At 43.5% G+C, this 14,864-nt stretch overlaps 1 protein-coding gene across 1 annotated transcript in view; it reads right to left on the reverse strand.

Annotated features, from left to right (window-relative positions):
* Positions 1-5,978: 5,978 nt before the first annotated feature.
* The window catches only part of TRIM54 (tripartite motif containing 54), a 229,480-nt gene continuing 220,594 nt past the window's right edge, over positions 5,979-14,864 (reverse strand). Inside the window, exon 9 of the mRNA XM_085613274.1 lies at positions 5,979-8,259. Within this exon, the coding sequence (XP_085469400.1) occupies positions 8,243-8,259 (17 nt within the window). The 3' untranslated portion in view covers positions 5,979-8,242. The remainder of the gene's footprint in view (positions 8,260-14,864) is intronic.

Genomic DNA, 14,864 nt, shown 5'->3' on the forward strand with positions numbered 1-14,864 from the left:
GTGAGGATTGCAAAGGCTTCTGGGCAAAAAAACATTCTGAGATCAATGCAAGTCATATCAGCCTTGGCTACCCTGAGTGTCTAGTTTTTAGAAATATCTGGGTTTGGTAGGATTCCCTGAAGGGGCAGGCGAGCCACGACTCAAAATCCCCAGTTACCCACATCACCAAACCGAGTTATTTTTTCCCTCTGATTTTTTATGTCTCTGTGCCGTGATGTTGAGTGTTTGGTGCTCTGGGCTTTAGGCCCAGCCAGATAAGTTGGAGTACCATTTTCATCAGCAGTGTGGAAACACTGGGTGGTAGGAATTTTTGGTTCCACACAGTTTCTGGATCTTTCTCTCGCAGAGATGTGAGCAAGTTTATGTTTTTAGTCAAAGGTTGAGGTGTGCACGGCAATCTGGGTAAAAAAAACCATTGTGGGATACACGAGTCACCAGCCCATGGAATCCCTTGAGTGTCTTGTTTTCATAAATGCCAGGGTTTGGTAGGTTTCCCTGGGTGGTGGCTGATCTAGCGCCAAATTCCACAGCCCCCCACATTGTAAAAACAGCATTCACTTTTCTAGGTGAAATGTGATATCTCGAGGTCGCGTTTTAGGGCGTTTTGGGACACTGGTGCCTGACCCAGCCACACAAGTGTAGTAACATTGTTATTGGGAGACAAGTAGAAACACATAACAGTAGAGCATCTGTTATTACCAATTGGATTTCCTGACACTTTCGCTTTCAAGTGTGAGTCATTCTGCAAGAAAGAAGATATTTCACAAAATACATTCTGAATCATGATTTTATGGGTAACCCCAAATTCAGAGGAGTCCAAATAACCACTGTTCCTAAACTCAGTATCTTGTTCAAAAACACATAGGTTTCCCTCATTCCCATTTCTCATTCATTATATTTTACCATAAGAATGGATGTATGGTCAGTACACCATGAAAAATCATTATAATCGGAGTTGCTGTCTCTGGGTGTCACGTGTTTAGAGAACCTACAACCCCTAGATCTGAGCTAGCGATCAAAAGAGTTTATTTGACATAAAATTACAGATGAAAACGTTGTCATCAATGACTATTATTTCCTGCTCATTTTCATTATTTACTTTTATTTCAAGGATTAGTTCCCTCGGCAAAATCTTGAGGGATCTACACAAATTACAAATACACAATGGCAAATGCTGAATTCAGAATTTTGTCATCTTTTTAGAAGTGTGTAGCTTTCTGGGATCACTCATGTTTTGAGGAAATGTGACTGAACAGTCAGGGCTGCTGACTTTGGAACTAGGTAGCCAGGTTTGCGTCCCGGCATTGGTTCACCAGCATGTGACTCTGGGGAGGTCACTTAATCGCCCCGTGCTGGGGAAAAAAAGAATCTCACCTTGTGTAATTCAATCTGGTGCACACGTAGAGCGCTCCAATGCTCTGGAGCCAGTCTTAACAAGGCTGTTGGGTAGATGGGCATCCATTGCCCTGGATTGAAAAAATGATTACCACATTAGCTGGTGCAAAAGGTTTCTCAAAACTTCAATTTCTTTTTTTTTGGGGTGGGGGGAGGAATTTTATATAGCGTGAACTAGACCCGATCGGGTATCAGAGCGCTTTAAAAGCACCAGTTTCGTTACACAAGGACACATTCATTTTTCTTAGGCACGGGGAGATTAAGTGATTTGCCCAGAATCACACGTTGATGAGCGTCGTAGCCGAGAGTCGGACCCGGTTCCCCAGCTTCGACGTTGACCACTCTAGCCGTAAGGCTACATACTCTCCCCACATGAAATCAGCATACCACCACGTGGTCTTAGCTGAAGAGTCTAAGCATCTTACTGCTTTTGTTACACCATCTGGAGTATTTCAATTTTGCAGGATGCCTTTTGGACTTGCTTCGTCTGCTTGCTGCTGTCTTTTGGTGAGTTATTATAGGGATTTTGAAGGGGTTGGGGGCTGCCTTGGTATTCCAGGATGCCATTATGGTGAGTGGGAAGGATTACCATGAGAATAGTTCAAGATTAAAAGCTGATCTTTCTGCCCTTAAAACTAGAGGATTGAGATTAAGAAGGGATAAATGTGAGTTTGGTGTACCCAGATTCGACTATATTAGTCATGTTGTATCAGTTGATAGAGTTGGCCCATGTCCAGGCTTTCTCAAAGAGACTGAAGAGGTTCCTACACCATTAGATTGTGCACAGCTTCAGGCTTTTCTTTGTATGTGGCAAACACAAAAAGATGATGGATGGAGTTCTGAAACTTTTCAACTACTCACCCTCAGTCAAGAGATATGGGTTCAACCCATCGTTCTTTTACTCACCATGGAACCCCAGAATGGACCCAGCCATATGCAAATCAGTCTTGACACTGCTCCCCATTGAAACAGTCCAGCCAAAACTGCCAGGCAAGGTCCTCCCTTTACTGGAAACAAGCATCCTAGGACTGGTTTTGGGGTATCACCCCTAATCAGCCAGGCTAACTTAAATCCAGTGGCACAGCGAGGGAAGGGACCCATGTCTGGGCACACCCTAGGCCACTTACGGCAAACACAGCATATACAACAAGATGATTGACAGAGTGCTGAAACTTTTCAACCACTCAGTCCCAGTCAAGAGTTCTGGGTTAAATCCATTGTTCTTTTGCTCACCATGCCACCCCAGTTTGAACCCAGCCATATGCAAATCAGTCTTGACCCTGTTCCCGATGGGAACAGTCCAGCCCAATCTGCCAGGCCAGGTACTCCCTGGACCGGAAACAAGACTCCTGGGACTGATTTCGTAGTTTGTGAAGTTGATGGAGTATATTGGCAGGTGGTCTGTCTTGTTTTCTATGATCTGGTGATGAACTGGAAGAAATATTAGACAGAATGCAGATTATTTGATGGCAAGTATTGTATGGGGAAAAACTGTGTCATTGAAGGTGAAGGGAGGAAATAAATGGCTCATGATATCTCTATGCAGAAATATATGGATAACATGAGTAAAGGTTGGCCCAGAGAAAGAAATTTGCCAGTAACTTTACAACCTTATTGTAAAGTGCAATCAGAGTTATCAGTTGAAGCAGGGTTGTTCTTTAGAGAGAACAAGTTAGTTCCACCAAGTGCCGTCAGAAGCAAACTATTAAAACTTAGTCATGAATGTCATATTAGCATGAATCTTAGCAAGAAAAGATTAAGACAAACATATTGGTGGCCAGAGATGGACAGGGAGGTCAAAGGATGTATTCAGAAATATTCATTTTGTGTGTTACATCTCATATGGTGGAAGTTGGCACTCCAGAAAGGGTGTGGAGTATAGTGAGTTTGGATTTTCTTGGTCCATTTTATTTACTTCCTAACGCTCAAGGTTTTGCTATAGTCCTTATTGATCTTTTATCTTGTGAATGGAAGTCAACTTTGTAAGCAAAGCAAACAATAGGCCAGTAATTAAGTTTTTGATGGACATATGCTCCAGAGAGAGTTTTCCATTCAAGTTATCTCTCATAACGGTGTGCAATATATTTTGGCTGAAATTATAACATTTTTAAAAGACGCAGGTTATAAACACACAAAAAAAAATGTCTGTATCATCCTCAAAACAACGGCAAAGTGGAACGAGCCAACAGTATAGTAAGTGAACGTGTAAAACGTAAAGTTTTCAAGAGAGTGGATGTTGTAGATGCAGTACATGCCATGTTGTGGTCTTACCACAACACTTCTCTTAGCTTTATGGGGCTGTCTCCGTTCCAGACATTAAGAGGGAGGTTTTCTCAGAATTTACTTACACCTGCTTAGTTGGGTGATTTATCTAAACAAGGTCAGATTTTGTTGTCGTCACACAAAACATTGATAAGATGCTTTCCAAATGTAAACAAAGTCAATTAAACAGTAAGAGCAGGTAAGATGTATGCAAAAGAACTAAGTTGATTTCTGTTGGAAAAGGATATTGGGTGCGGGTCAAACTACCTCAAACTAAGATAGAATATGACAGGGTAACATTTGGCACACCATGCCAGATTGTGGAAGTGAGTCAGAATGACTGTGCTTTGAGATTGGAAAATAGGAAATGGTTGAATGTGGCTCATGTAGTGAAAGTGACAAAAGTTTCCAAGAATTAAGTCTCTTCTTTAAGAAGAGGAGTAAAGACGTAGGCATCTCTTTTTATAGTAAACAAAAAAATCTAGATTTCCTGCTAAATTCAAAGACTGTTATGAGATAAATGAATGTAGTTTCAAATGCTTATTATTGGAAGTTTAATATCAATGCATTATTTGTGTATGCAATATATTGAATGTTTATACTTAATGCATTGTTCATCAAATTTGAATGTTATATTTTATAATTGATCTTAATTTTATTTTGTAATTTGTTGTGTAAAAATTATCCTATATTATTGTTGAGAAAGGAGATGTGTTATGACCTGTCATCTCCCTTGTGCTCGTGTTCCTCGCACTTACATAGAATGTTTGAATCCTGTAATGACTAGGACTCTAGAAAAATGAGGAGCGTGAGATGTGAGATAGAAGGTTGATCAGACATTCAAGTAGTTCTGTTGGCGGTTACATATTAACTTGCATTCTTAAAAAAACTCATACTTACCTTACATACAATGTAACATATGAACTACCCTAAACAAGGGTTTAGCACCAGGGGGAAAACCCTAGCAGTTAACTGATTAACTACATAAATATGTATTTTGTTTATTTCACTACAGACAACCAAACAGGATAGTCCAGTATTTCACTTACTGTTTTCAATAAACATTTCTCTGTTTAAAAAAAAACAGATTTACAAGGTAACCTCCCCAAATAAAAATGGAATATAAACAATACGTAACATGTATAATATGGTTCTATGTTGCCACCATCGGATGTTGGTGACCAAACACTTATACTTCGGCCTTCAGGTTTATAACATCACCAGAAGCCCTAGATGACAATACGTAATCATTTTACACAGTTACCCATTGTGTATCCTCTCTCTCTCTCGCTATCCCCTCTCTATATATATGCACAGCTACACACAGAGGGGCTTATTTACAAGCCCCTTGCACCACCCATACCTCACTTTTCCCCATGTGAAAAATGTCGCAAACGTGGCGCAAGAGGCTTGTAAATATGCCCATGAGGATGTATTTCCTGCAGTTGATGTCGACAGCTTATGTCCATGGACCCGACGGGCCACCATAATCAAGGCTTATTAGAGTACTGTGACCTCTTTCAGGGGACTGAGCAATTAGCTGAGGTTCCTGGAAAAGGTCTTTGATGCTGTCTACATCATAACGGAAGGAGGAAGACAAGATCAGCCTGGGTGGCCTGGTTCAGTGTGTTGTTTTTCCAATCTACATTCAATAAAGTACTTTGTTGATACACTTAATACGTTTAAAAGATACTGATCACCATAAATACCCAGGACAGATAGGTTTACCAACCCTCTCTCTAGTTCCTCTTCCTCAGCCCTCTCACTCACTACAGGGAAATGACATTCAGGGACCTTGGAATGTCAATGACATGGATGTGAGACCTGCTCCTCCCTTGACTGCAGCCAACAAGCGTGTCCTGCTGCACCGCAGAGTCAAGGCACAACACGCGGTGCTTTCAGTGATGACCGCGGTGGCATGATTACAGCAATGTATGTGTAGAAAGTGCTTTCTGGCACTGACAAGAAGTGAGTCAAGGATATATCATGTGGTCAGACATTTCTCTCTTCTTGGAATGAAAATGGAGATGTTAAATCGCCCCTACACCAAAACTAGAACTAGTTCTAAGGTTTAATCAGCATAGACAGCAATTTGAATGTTGACATATGTCATGGGCTGAGCATGGGTTTGGGTAGAGCCTGGGACCTACAGCGGCTGTGCATTAGCATCTCTTTTAGGTCCATGGGACCTGCTCCAGTCCTGGCACTCATGGAGAAAGAATGTTTCACAAGTTGGAAAGTAGGAGAGGCACAAGCAACAGTAGTGACAGTATGCATTGACCAGGTCTTTTTTTGCAAAATCAAAACCAACCACTCAGATATTCAGTTATATGCACTTTAATTGATAACAGGTGATTGCTGAAAAAAAGTTGAACATCAAACAGAATACAAAGAAACACTCAACCTTTTCAGCCATCCCTCAACAAAGGGCTTTGCTGTTTATTTTGTCGCTGACACTGCAAATGCGCCACCAAAGGGCATAGAAACTAAGATAGATACTACCCCTAACTACCGTCTGCCAGAGCATTCCCAAGCCCCCGCCATCCCGCCTGACTGCAACCAGTGTGCAGGAACATAAACTCCTCCTCAACAGAAGTGGTACATCAGAAAACAACATCCCTAGACTGTAAGGGGCATGTTTACAATAGTTTAGCAGTGCTGCAAGCCTTCTAGCCACGCTGCCCTACGTCAAAAGAAAAGGGCAGGAATGCACTGTATCTACAAGATACGGCAGAATCCTGTCATTTCTGCTGGCACAGGCGCACAAATTGCAGCCGAGCACCAATGCCGGCACCCTTGCACCATGGTGCAAGGGTGTCTGTGTCGTTGGTATAAATCTTTTTGTGCAGGGACACCTTCCAGCACAAAATCAATCCATAGAGTAGTTTTCCTTGTTCTATGTGTGCTGCAGAATGCAGCACACATGGAAAGAGGAAAAAACTAGGCGATACGCCTGCTTTGGGAAGGCGATAGTTTTGGGGCTGCCCCAGATTTACACTATGTTGTAAATCTGGGGCAGTATCAAAATCCATGGGTGTTGTGCGGGAACACCCACAGCAACAACCATGGAACGCCCCTTCCACGCAGAATAAGGCATTGCCTTACTCCATATTTATAGGACCATAAAATGCCACACAGGGTGGCTTTGAGTGGCCTTGTATTCAGGGGCCAGCACACTGTGCCTCCGGAGTGTCACCAAAGTGATGCTCGGGTTGCGTAAAAGTGCCTCAGGGGCATTGTAAATATGCCCCTAAGTGTCCCAGAATGAAGATGTTGGCTACCCTATGAGAAGGGACACTTTGCTACTCTCCCCGGCAGTGGCACCCTTCGCTGTTTCTAGAGGCCGTACTGCACCGTGCTAGTGGCACGTGGAGGGACGTAGAACCAGCACTCTCTCAAAACATGCAGTCCTTCCTCTTTCTAAACACTTACCTCTGGCCACTCTTTCTCTTTCTAGTAAAATCCCCTTCATTTTTGTCTAGCGCGTTACATGAATTAAAAAATATATTTTCCCCTCCTTCGGCCTCATTGACAAAATTCTCCTTTCTTATGTTATTTTATTTTGGAACAGTGGTGTGTGCCATGCAACCCAATAAAAAATTAGCTACAAGCAATATCTGCCTCTGCGCCTACCTCAAAAAACACACAGTGGGCCTGATTCACAAAGGGCCTCTGCACTCGTGGCAGGGTGTCCTCATTCGTGGCAGGACCTCTGAACTTTAGTTTGTCATTGAGGGGGTCCCACCATGAGTGAGGGCCCTTTGCCATGACTGGTGATCCTTTGCCGCAACTGAGGGTCCGCCGCTACAAGTGCGTGTCATCCGCCACACGTGAGGGTCCTCCGCCACAAGTGAGGGCCCCTGCCACAAATGCGGTCGTCCGCAACAATTGCGGGTCCTCTGCCACGAGTGTGGGCACTCCGCCACGAGTGTGTGCCCTCTGCCACGAATGCGGGGCCTCTTCCACAAGTGCGGGGCCTTTACCACTAGTGCGGGTCTTCCACCACGAGCGCGGGGCGTCTGCCACAACTGCAGGTCCTCCACCACGAGTGCGAGGTCTTCGTTACGACTGCGGAGGCCCTTTGTGAATCGGGCCCACATTCTGGAAGTTTCTGCAAACCAAACCACAAGTCGAAGGAGTTGAGGAATTTTTGCGTTTGTAATTGAACCCAAAGAAATATCTGTTTTGATGGTGTGCGTAATATCACTAGTCGGTATGATTTTAAATGGTAAGAATTTAAACAAATGTGCATTAATAACTGAGTGTAAAAAAACATAATTGCATCGCCTTTTTCTTGTTTCAGTCCTTGTTCCGAACTTCGAAGTTGTTCATCGCTACAACAAAAAACCTAGAACGACTTTCTTTTTGTGTTCCCAAACGAGAAACAAGATATCGACTTTGAAACTGTTCAAAAAAATTATTAAAAAACAATGTTTTTTGGCAGTATAAGAAAAAAGATGGAGGGAAGCACATTTTGCTAATCTGGGATAAGGGGGGTTGCTTGGCTTTGCAGACTTGAGGTACTGTCTCCATCCTTGGTACATTCATCGGTGGTCACCGGAAGTTCCACGCCCGCTTCTTGCCACTAATGTGGACCTGTTCCTGAGAGAAAGAAAAGAAGCGTCAGTCCTGGCATTTTACTTTTAGAGTCAGAAGTCAAATACTACACAAAGGGACCTTATTTAATTTGAATCTTGTGCACACCAGTTTCTTAAGCGTCAGCGCTGGAACATTTTTCACTAAGCGGGTGCTGAAGTCAAGGAAAGGGCCCAGATTAGCGCCAGCTCCATCAAAAAAGAGTTTTTGCTTGTGGTGTTGAACGCCCACCTCTCTTTAACCCCTTCAGCGCGGCGCGGATTTCCGCCCCACGCTTAAGGTTCCGTGCGCGGGCGGGGCCATGACGGAGCGGTTCCGTCATGCGCACAGCGCAACCGACGTGCATGACGGAACCGCTCCATCATGCGCGTCGAAGGGGTTAAAATGGCTGCATGCGTAGCTGGAAGCTACAAGAGAGCCCTCTTTGCTGCCCCCTGCTGGTGTAGGCAAAGCACCTCCCCTTCAGAATGTCTCAGGAATACAAAAGTCATGAATTTAAATGGAAAGAAACGACTCATCAATAACAGCCCTTTGCTAATCTTTTAATGCTTTAAGCAATCAAATTCATACTAACTGATATGTTTCCTGTTGTAAAAACTACTGGCCTGGTTTAGAGTTTAGCGGGTATCCCGTCCGCCTTATTACAAATTCATTAGGATGCTGGTGCAATAGAAAGCGCTTGTAGTAATGTGGAGCTCATATACGTCATGTTTGTGATCGAGTACCCGTCTGCCAAACTCTAAATCTGGCCCTATGTTCTTCTGCTTTCAAGTCATCCTTGTTGTCTAGCTCTGTTTTTTCCTCACTCTTTTCAATTCTGCCTTCACCTCCACAGATCAATTGTCCAACATCATCAATTTTATGAAGCGTTTTGGCAAAAGTACTTCAAAACTTCTAAAATGAGTAAATGAGTGCTGGGGGTCTGCGTCAGTGATACTTCACCGCCAGGTCCACAGCTTCTAACACAAGTTCTCACGGGTAAGGCAAGGGAAGGGTGTCATCTTAAGGGAAAAAATGCTCAAAATACGTAAAAAGACAATAAGAAAGAGAAAAAATGAAAGGAGTCCATGTGCCTAGCATATTTAAAGAGTAAACGTTTACATGAGAAGCGCTTTCTCACCTTTTTCTGATTGCAGATACGTCTTTGACCAAATGCTGTGAAATTTACTCGTTTGCAATGTGCCCATGAGCTTTCTCAGGTATCCTAACCTATGTATTCCTAGAGACAGTGTTCTACGGTCCAGAAATACATTTGACTGTTTATGTTGGCTGGCCTAACCTTTGTGATGAAGGTTTGTGTATGAGGGTTGGCCCCACTGAAGGCAGGATCTCACCCTTCCTCACCCACTCCCTGAGAAAACAGACGCAGGAAAGTGGGCAAAATTAATGATCCAATGACTTACTTTTAATCTTGGACGCACTGAGTCCTCTTCTTTCTCATCACAGTCAAACAGAACAAGGTAGCTATCCTCCATGGAAGCATGACAGAGATGCTTGCCCTTAATGAAAACAAAAAACTTTGAAACTCCTCCCTGTTCCACCACTCCCTGCCCATAGAGGGCGCCCTAGCCCTCTTCTCCAGCATGTGCTGTCATACATAGCAGTAGACCGCCAGAACTCCCAGTAAGGGATTGGAGAAAGCCGAACTATGATGAAGATGAAGTAATGAAGATTAACTGGACCATTAATGCCTCGTGCATCTTCCTAGTCAGTCATACAAGAATGGAGATTTCACATGCAGTATGGGTAAGACAAAGTCAGAAACCCGAAATGCCAGCACAAGCATTTAATAGAAATAACCAGAAACACCATTCAATGCCGTCTTACCGAAACTCTCTGAAGCACATTTCACAAGAGACGGCTGATAAAGCTCAGAAAGAATGAGGGGCAGACCAAGTTGCTACATTACAGATGTGTCTCAAGGATACTCCTCTGCATTTGGGCCTGGAAGTTACCCTGCTCCTTGCGAAACAGCCTTACATCATCTCAGGCCTGGTTATATGTTATAGCCAACAGTTTAATACCACTGTTTTTGGATCATGGCCCCTAGGCCAGAGTGGCAGAAGTTACAGAGAAATACAAGGACAAAAGAGAGAAACCTGATGATAAGATTATAACAGCATTGATTTCACCTTCACCAAGTGGAGTCCATCCGTCTCGTAAGGTACGGGCTTTGCAAAAATACATAAATCATGGCAGAACTCCGCCTTGGCTCAAATGAGATGTGGAGCAGAGCTTTGACATAAAGGACAAGCACAGACATAGGAGATCCTAAGAGACTATTCATGGTTTAACTATAGCCTCAACTTGTGCCCATGCCAAGCTCATGCAATAGGCACCAAGAAAAAGTCTTATCTGGGAGAAATGCAAAAGAACACCCTAGAAAAGACTCAAAGGGCAGGAGCTGAATATACTGCATGACTAATGAGTGACCCCAGGGAGCTACTGGAGAGTAGACCACCAGAGGCAGAAAGGAAAACTTTGAAGATTGCCAGAACAAATTCCTCCCCCACTAAAGAAGCATTGAGCCAGATCCTTGGAATGCCTGAATGGCAGCCTGTTGGGTGCACAAAGAGGAAACCAACAGAGCTAATCAGAAGGCATCCCTGAAAAACTCAAGGACCATTAGTGGACCATTAGTGGATCGCAGCAAGAAGAAACATTCCCCTAATGCGGCCGCCATCAGGCCAAGGTAGATTGGGGCCTGGACTGCAGGATGTCCTCTGTTACTTCCTTCAAGCATCTCCATCTCAGTAGATGGAACCCCACACTCACTGTGCAGCCGGACAGACGAATGACTATCTATAGGGAAAGAGGGGGAGATCCAGGGAAGAGGATGGTAATATCACAAGCAGTAGTAGAGCCTGTATCATCACCTGCAGTAATAGAAAGAATCAATATATTGAGGTCACCTGGAAGCAGCAGTGATCACCTCCACCCGTTCCATCTGGATCTTATGAAGAATACTGTCAATTGAGGGAAACAAAGAGATGCATGGACACTGCATTGCTGTCACTGAAATAAGAGGCCACCCAACTGCCACGCTGTTGACAACATGGCCATCATACAAAAACACGAGGAGGAGAACTGGATTATCTCACCAAAAGATTGGGCTATAAAGCCTTCAGCTAGTGAGAAAAGAATTGAAAAATATGGGGAAATTGCAAAAACTAACAGGCAAAGAAAATGGTGGAATTCAAACAATGTGTTGGAAAGTTTTAAATCAGGGAGAAAACTGTTGACGATGAGTAGAGATGTCCCTCTCCCCATAGGCCAATCAATTCTGTCAAGTCCACCGGAACGCTAGATCAGGTTTGTCTCAGGAAGGTGATGTATGCCGTAACAAACTGATTCTCCCCGCAGACCTGGACTGCTCCTCCACTGATCTGAGTGAAGAACAATTCCAATCTTCTCCAGTTGTATAAATGTTGGATCTCGAAAAAGGACCACTTGTTATGCAAGAAGAGAGGGCGAGCACGTGCAACAGTTGAAAATACCCAAGAGCTTCGATATGCATAGACCTTTTTGTAAATGTGAATGTACAGAACTTTGCATATGTATGTTATCCTGAAGCAACATTCGGAGAACGACAAAAGGGCAAGCCGTGCCTCAAAATGTACTTGCGTTGAACAACAGAAACTGCATTTCCTGCCATCTCTACTATCTATTAAATGGTAGACTTCAGGAAGAACTAATCAGCAGCTCATTGCTAATAAGTTCCTCATTAAATTTCTAAAAGAAGCCGTTTCTCCATCCTCCCTCACTCCAGTTGTCTGAGTCTCCACGCTCCAGACACAGGAGTGCTGGGAATACACTTCCACTCTCTGCAGAAGCTGTCCTCATTTTCCATTGTGTGCCACATTGAATCACTGCCCTCGGGTTATTCAAGAACTCGGACTGCTGGTGACTGAGATGCCTTTCCCTTGATCTTCTATTTATTAGATTATCGGGTCCATTGTGCTTTGCTCGCAAGTGTTAACATGAGCCTAAAACTATTGCCCTAAGATTTGCGTCATTACTGCGCACCGCTGACTTCCTGGTTTTCGAGCTTTACTCTCGCTTTGCTCCAGTTTCTCTGAATCTCAGCGCTTTGTTCGCCCCCTGGATCATGAATCTTATGTGTGCTTACCCCCAGAGAAATTGACCATGTAATTCGACTAAGTGTTGTCTTGATCATGTACATCTGATGACAATATTTTAAAGCACCGTTTGAATAAAGCAACCCGGTCCTGATGATGATCCCAATTTAACCGGATCGAAACGCCGTCGACATTTCAGCTCAATTGATGGCCCCATGGTTCTTTAAATAAATACAAAATCATTTCTACTGTTAAAAATTTGAGTTTAGAACCTTTGTATTTAGTTTCTTATTCACCTTCACTTCACTTTGCGCCGTCCCTTGCTGAATTCACTTTGTCACTTGTGTCGCTGTCTCCGTGTCACTTACACCTTAAGCACCAAGTACAATTTCGGGTTGTCCCTATGCAAATTGAAATTGCCTACAGTGCTGTTACAACTGTTTTATTATTCTTTTGTATTAACTGGATTTAATACAAGATGCTTTTTTCTAATTTTTTTGCCTGAGAGTCTTCCTTTTCTTCCTTTTTGTAATTTCTTGTACATGCATTTTTACTTGTCTACTCTAAATGATACCAGTTGAGATTATTTGTTGTCCTTTACATTGAACCAGTGACATTCACAATGGATCTCAGATTCACACAACACACAACGTCCTATTACCACGCATGTGCTACATACTCAATGCACTTACACACACTCGATATGCAGACAGGATGGGAGTGTGAGGTTCTCGGTTTCACATAAGAGCAGACCAAAACAACAATAAGAGAACACTAGATACAATCTCTGGCACCATCACACTCACAACACTGGCTCAGTGGTTGCCACCTCAATAGTACACCCAAATCAAGTTATACTCGCACATCACAACAGCAGCAAACACCTGATTTTGAACATGTTATAGGAAAATAGAAATTAGAAGGATGCACTATAAAAGTACATGTATTATTTTATACTTAAAAAAAAAATCGGGGGCGTGGCTTGAGCGCCGAAGCGACATGGCGGATCCCGCTTGAGCTCCGCTTCACCGCGGGACTCAGAACCTCCTACGTAACTTCAATTTTGCAGTTTCGCTGCTGAGAAGACCTGCCTCACAATGTTGACATTGCGGTGAGTCTTTTGGACGCCTCACCTTCGAATTTCTTCACCTTTGACGGTCTTTCTCCATGACGGCAGTTTTTTTCCCTCAGAGATGCGAGCGGCCGCCATTTTGTTGCGTTTTTCCGCGGCGCTCGCATCTCCTTCTCCTGATCTTGTCTCCTAATGGTGACTTTTGAATTGAGGCTCTGCTGCCTCCAACGTGTTTTTGTGATGTCTGAAGCCCACCACTGGCACTATTAGTGTTGTTATCAACCGTTTTCCACCACTTCCTGGTTCTGCAAATGCCCTGGCCCGCCTCCTGTCTCAATTTACATTGCTTGACCTCGCATGTTCTGAAGTATATGTGGTGCCCATACCGTTACTGGTTTCTTCAATTTTTGCTGCTCTTGCCAGGTGCTTTCTAACTGATACTGCTGGACTGCTTTCACTCAAGGCTTGGACCCATTGGTCTTTATTAATCTGTTCATCGGAGAATTGGCCTTGGGGTGCCTCTGCCTTGTACTAGCCTAAGTTTACATCCATATCCAGTCATCTCTTACTAAGTTGTTGCAGTGCACCTGTTTGAGTGGCGTACCTACTTTCCTACATTGCAGTGCCGTCAAATTTTTGCTGCTTTGAGTTTCCTTCGCTGTTTGACTTTTTGTTGTTTCTGATGATGGCTAGCGATCCTCACACGTCCAGGGCATCGGTTTCTGGCACAAAACCGAAAAGGCACAAAAATGATCCGCCTTCGCCAATTTTATCATCACCAAATCCAGTCCTGGATTTCATCTTAGATGAGGTCAGAGGTCTCCAGCTCTTCATGTCCGCGACCAACGACAAACTTAAACAAATAGAGGAAAGATGGATTGTCATGGAAAGTAAGGTTCTGGATCTTGAGCAACGAGTCAGCGACATACAAGACGTTTCAACAAAGATTCCTCTCCTTGCCCAAGAAATCCTTAAACTAAAACTCCACACTGAGGATCTTGAAAATGGCAATCGTAGAAATAATCTACGCCTTTTTGGCCTGCCGGAAAATGTTGAAGGGTCTGACTTAATATCATTTCTACAGAAACTCCTTCCAGAACTTCTAGACCTTCAGGCTTCGTCCACTCCTCTTAACATACAAAGAGCGCACCGGTTGGGTCGTCTTCATCCATCTGCTAATAAACCTCGTGGTATTATAATGTTGTTCCTGGAATTCACCGAACTCATGCAAGTTTTGAAGGCTGTTAGACTCAAACGTCGGCTTAATTGGTCTGGTCATAACATTTTCATATCCCAAGATGTTTCCAATGCCACAAACGCCAGACGAAAAGAATTCCTTGCACTTCGACCTCAGTTGCGTCAACTCAATATTCAATATGGAATTCTCCATCCCTGCCTTTGCAAAATCACGCATGAGGGTCGCACACGTTCCTTTGAGGATCCGGATAAACTCAAGCTGT

Source organism: Triturus cristatus, chromosome 6 (genome assembly GCF_964204655.1).
Source record: "Triturus cristatus chromosome 6, aTriCri1.1, whole genome shotgun sequence".
NCBI classification, from domain to species: Eukaryota; Metazoa; Chordata; class Amphibia; order Caudata; family Salamandridae; genus Triturus; species Triturus cristatus.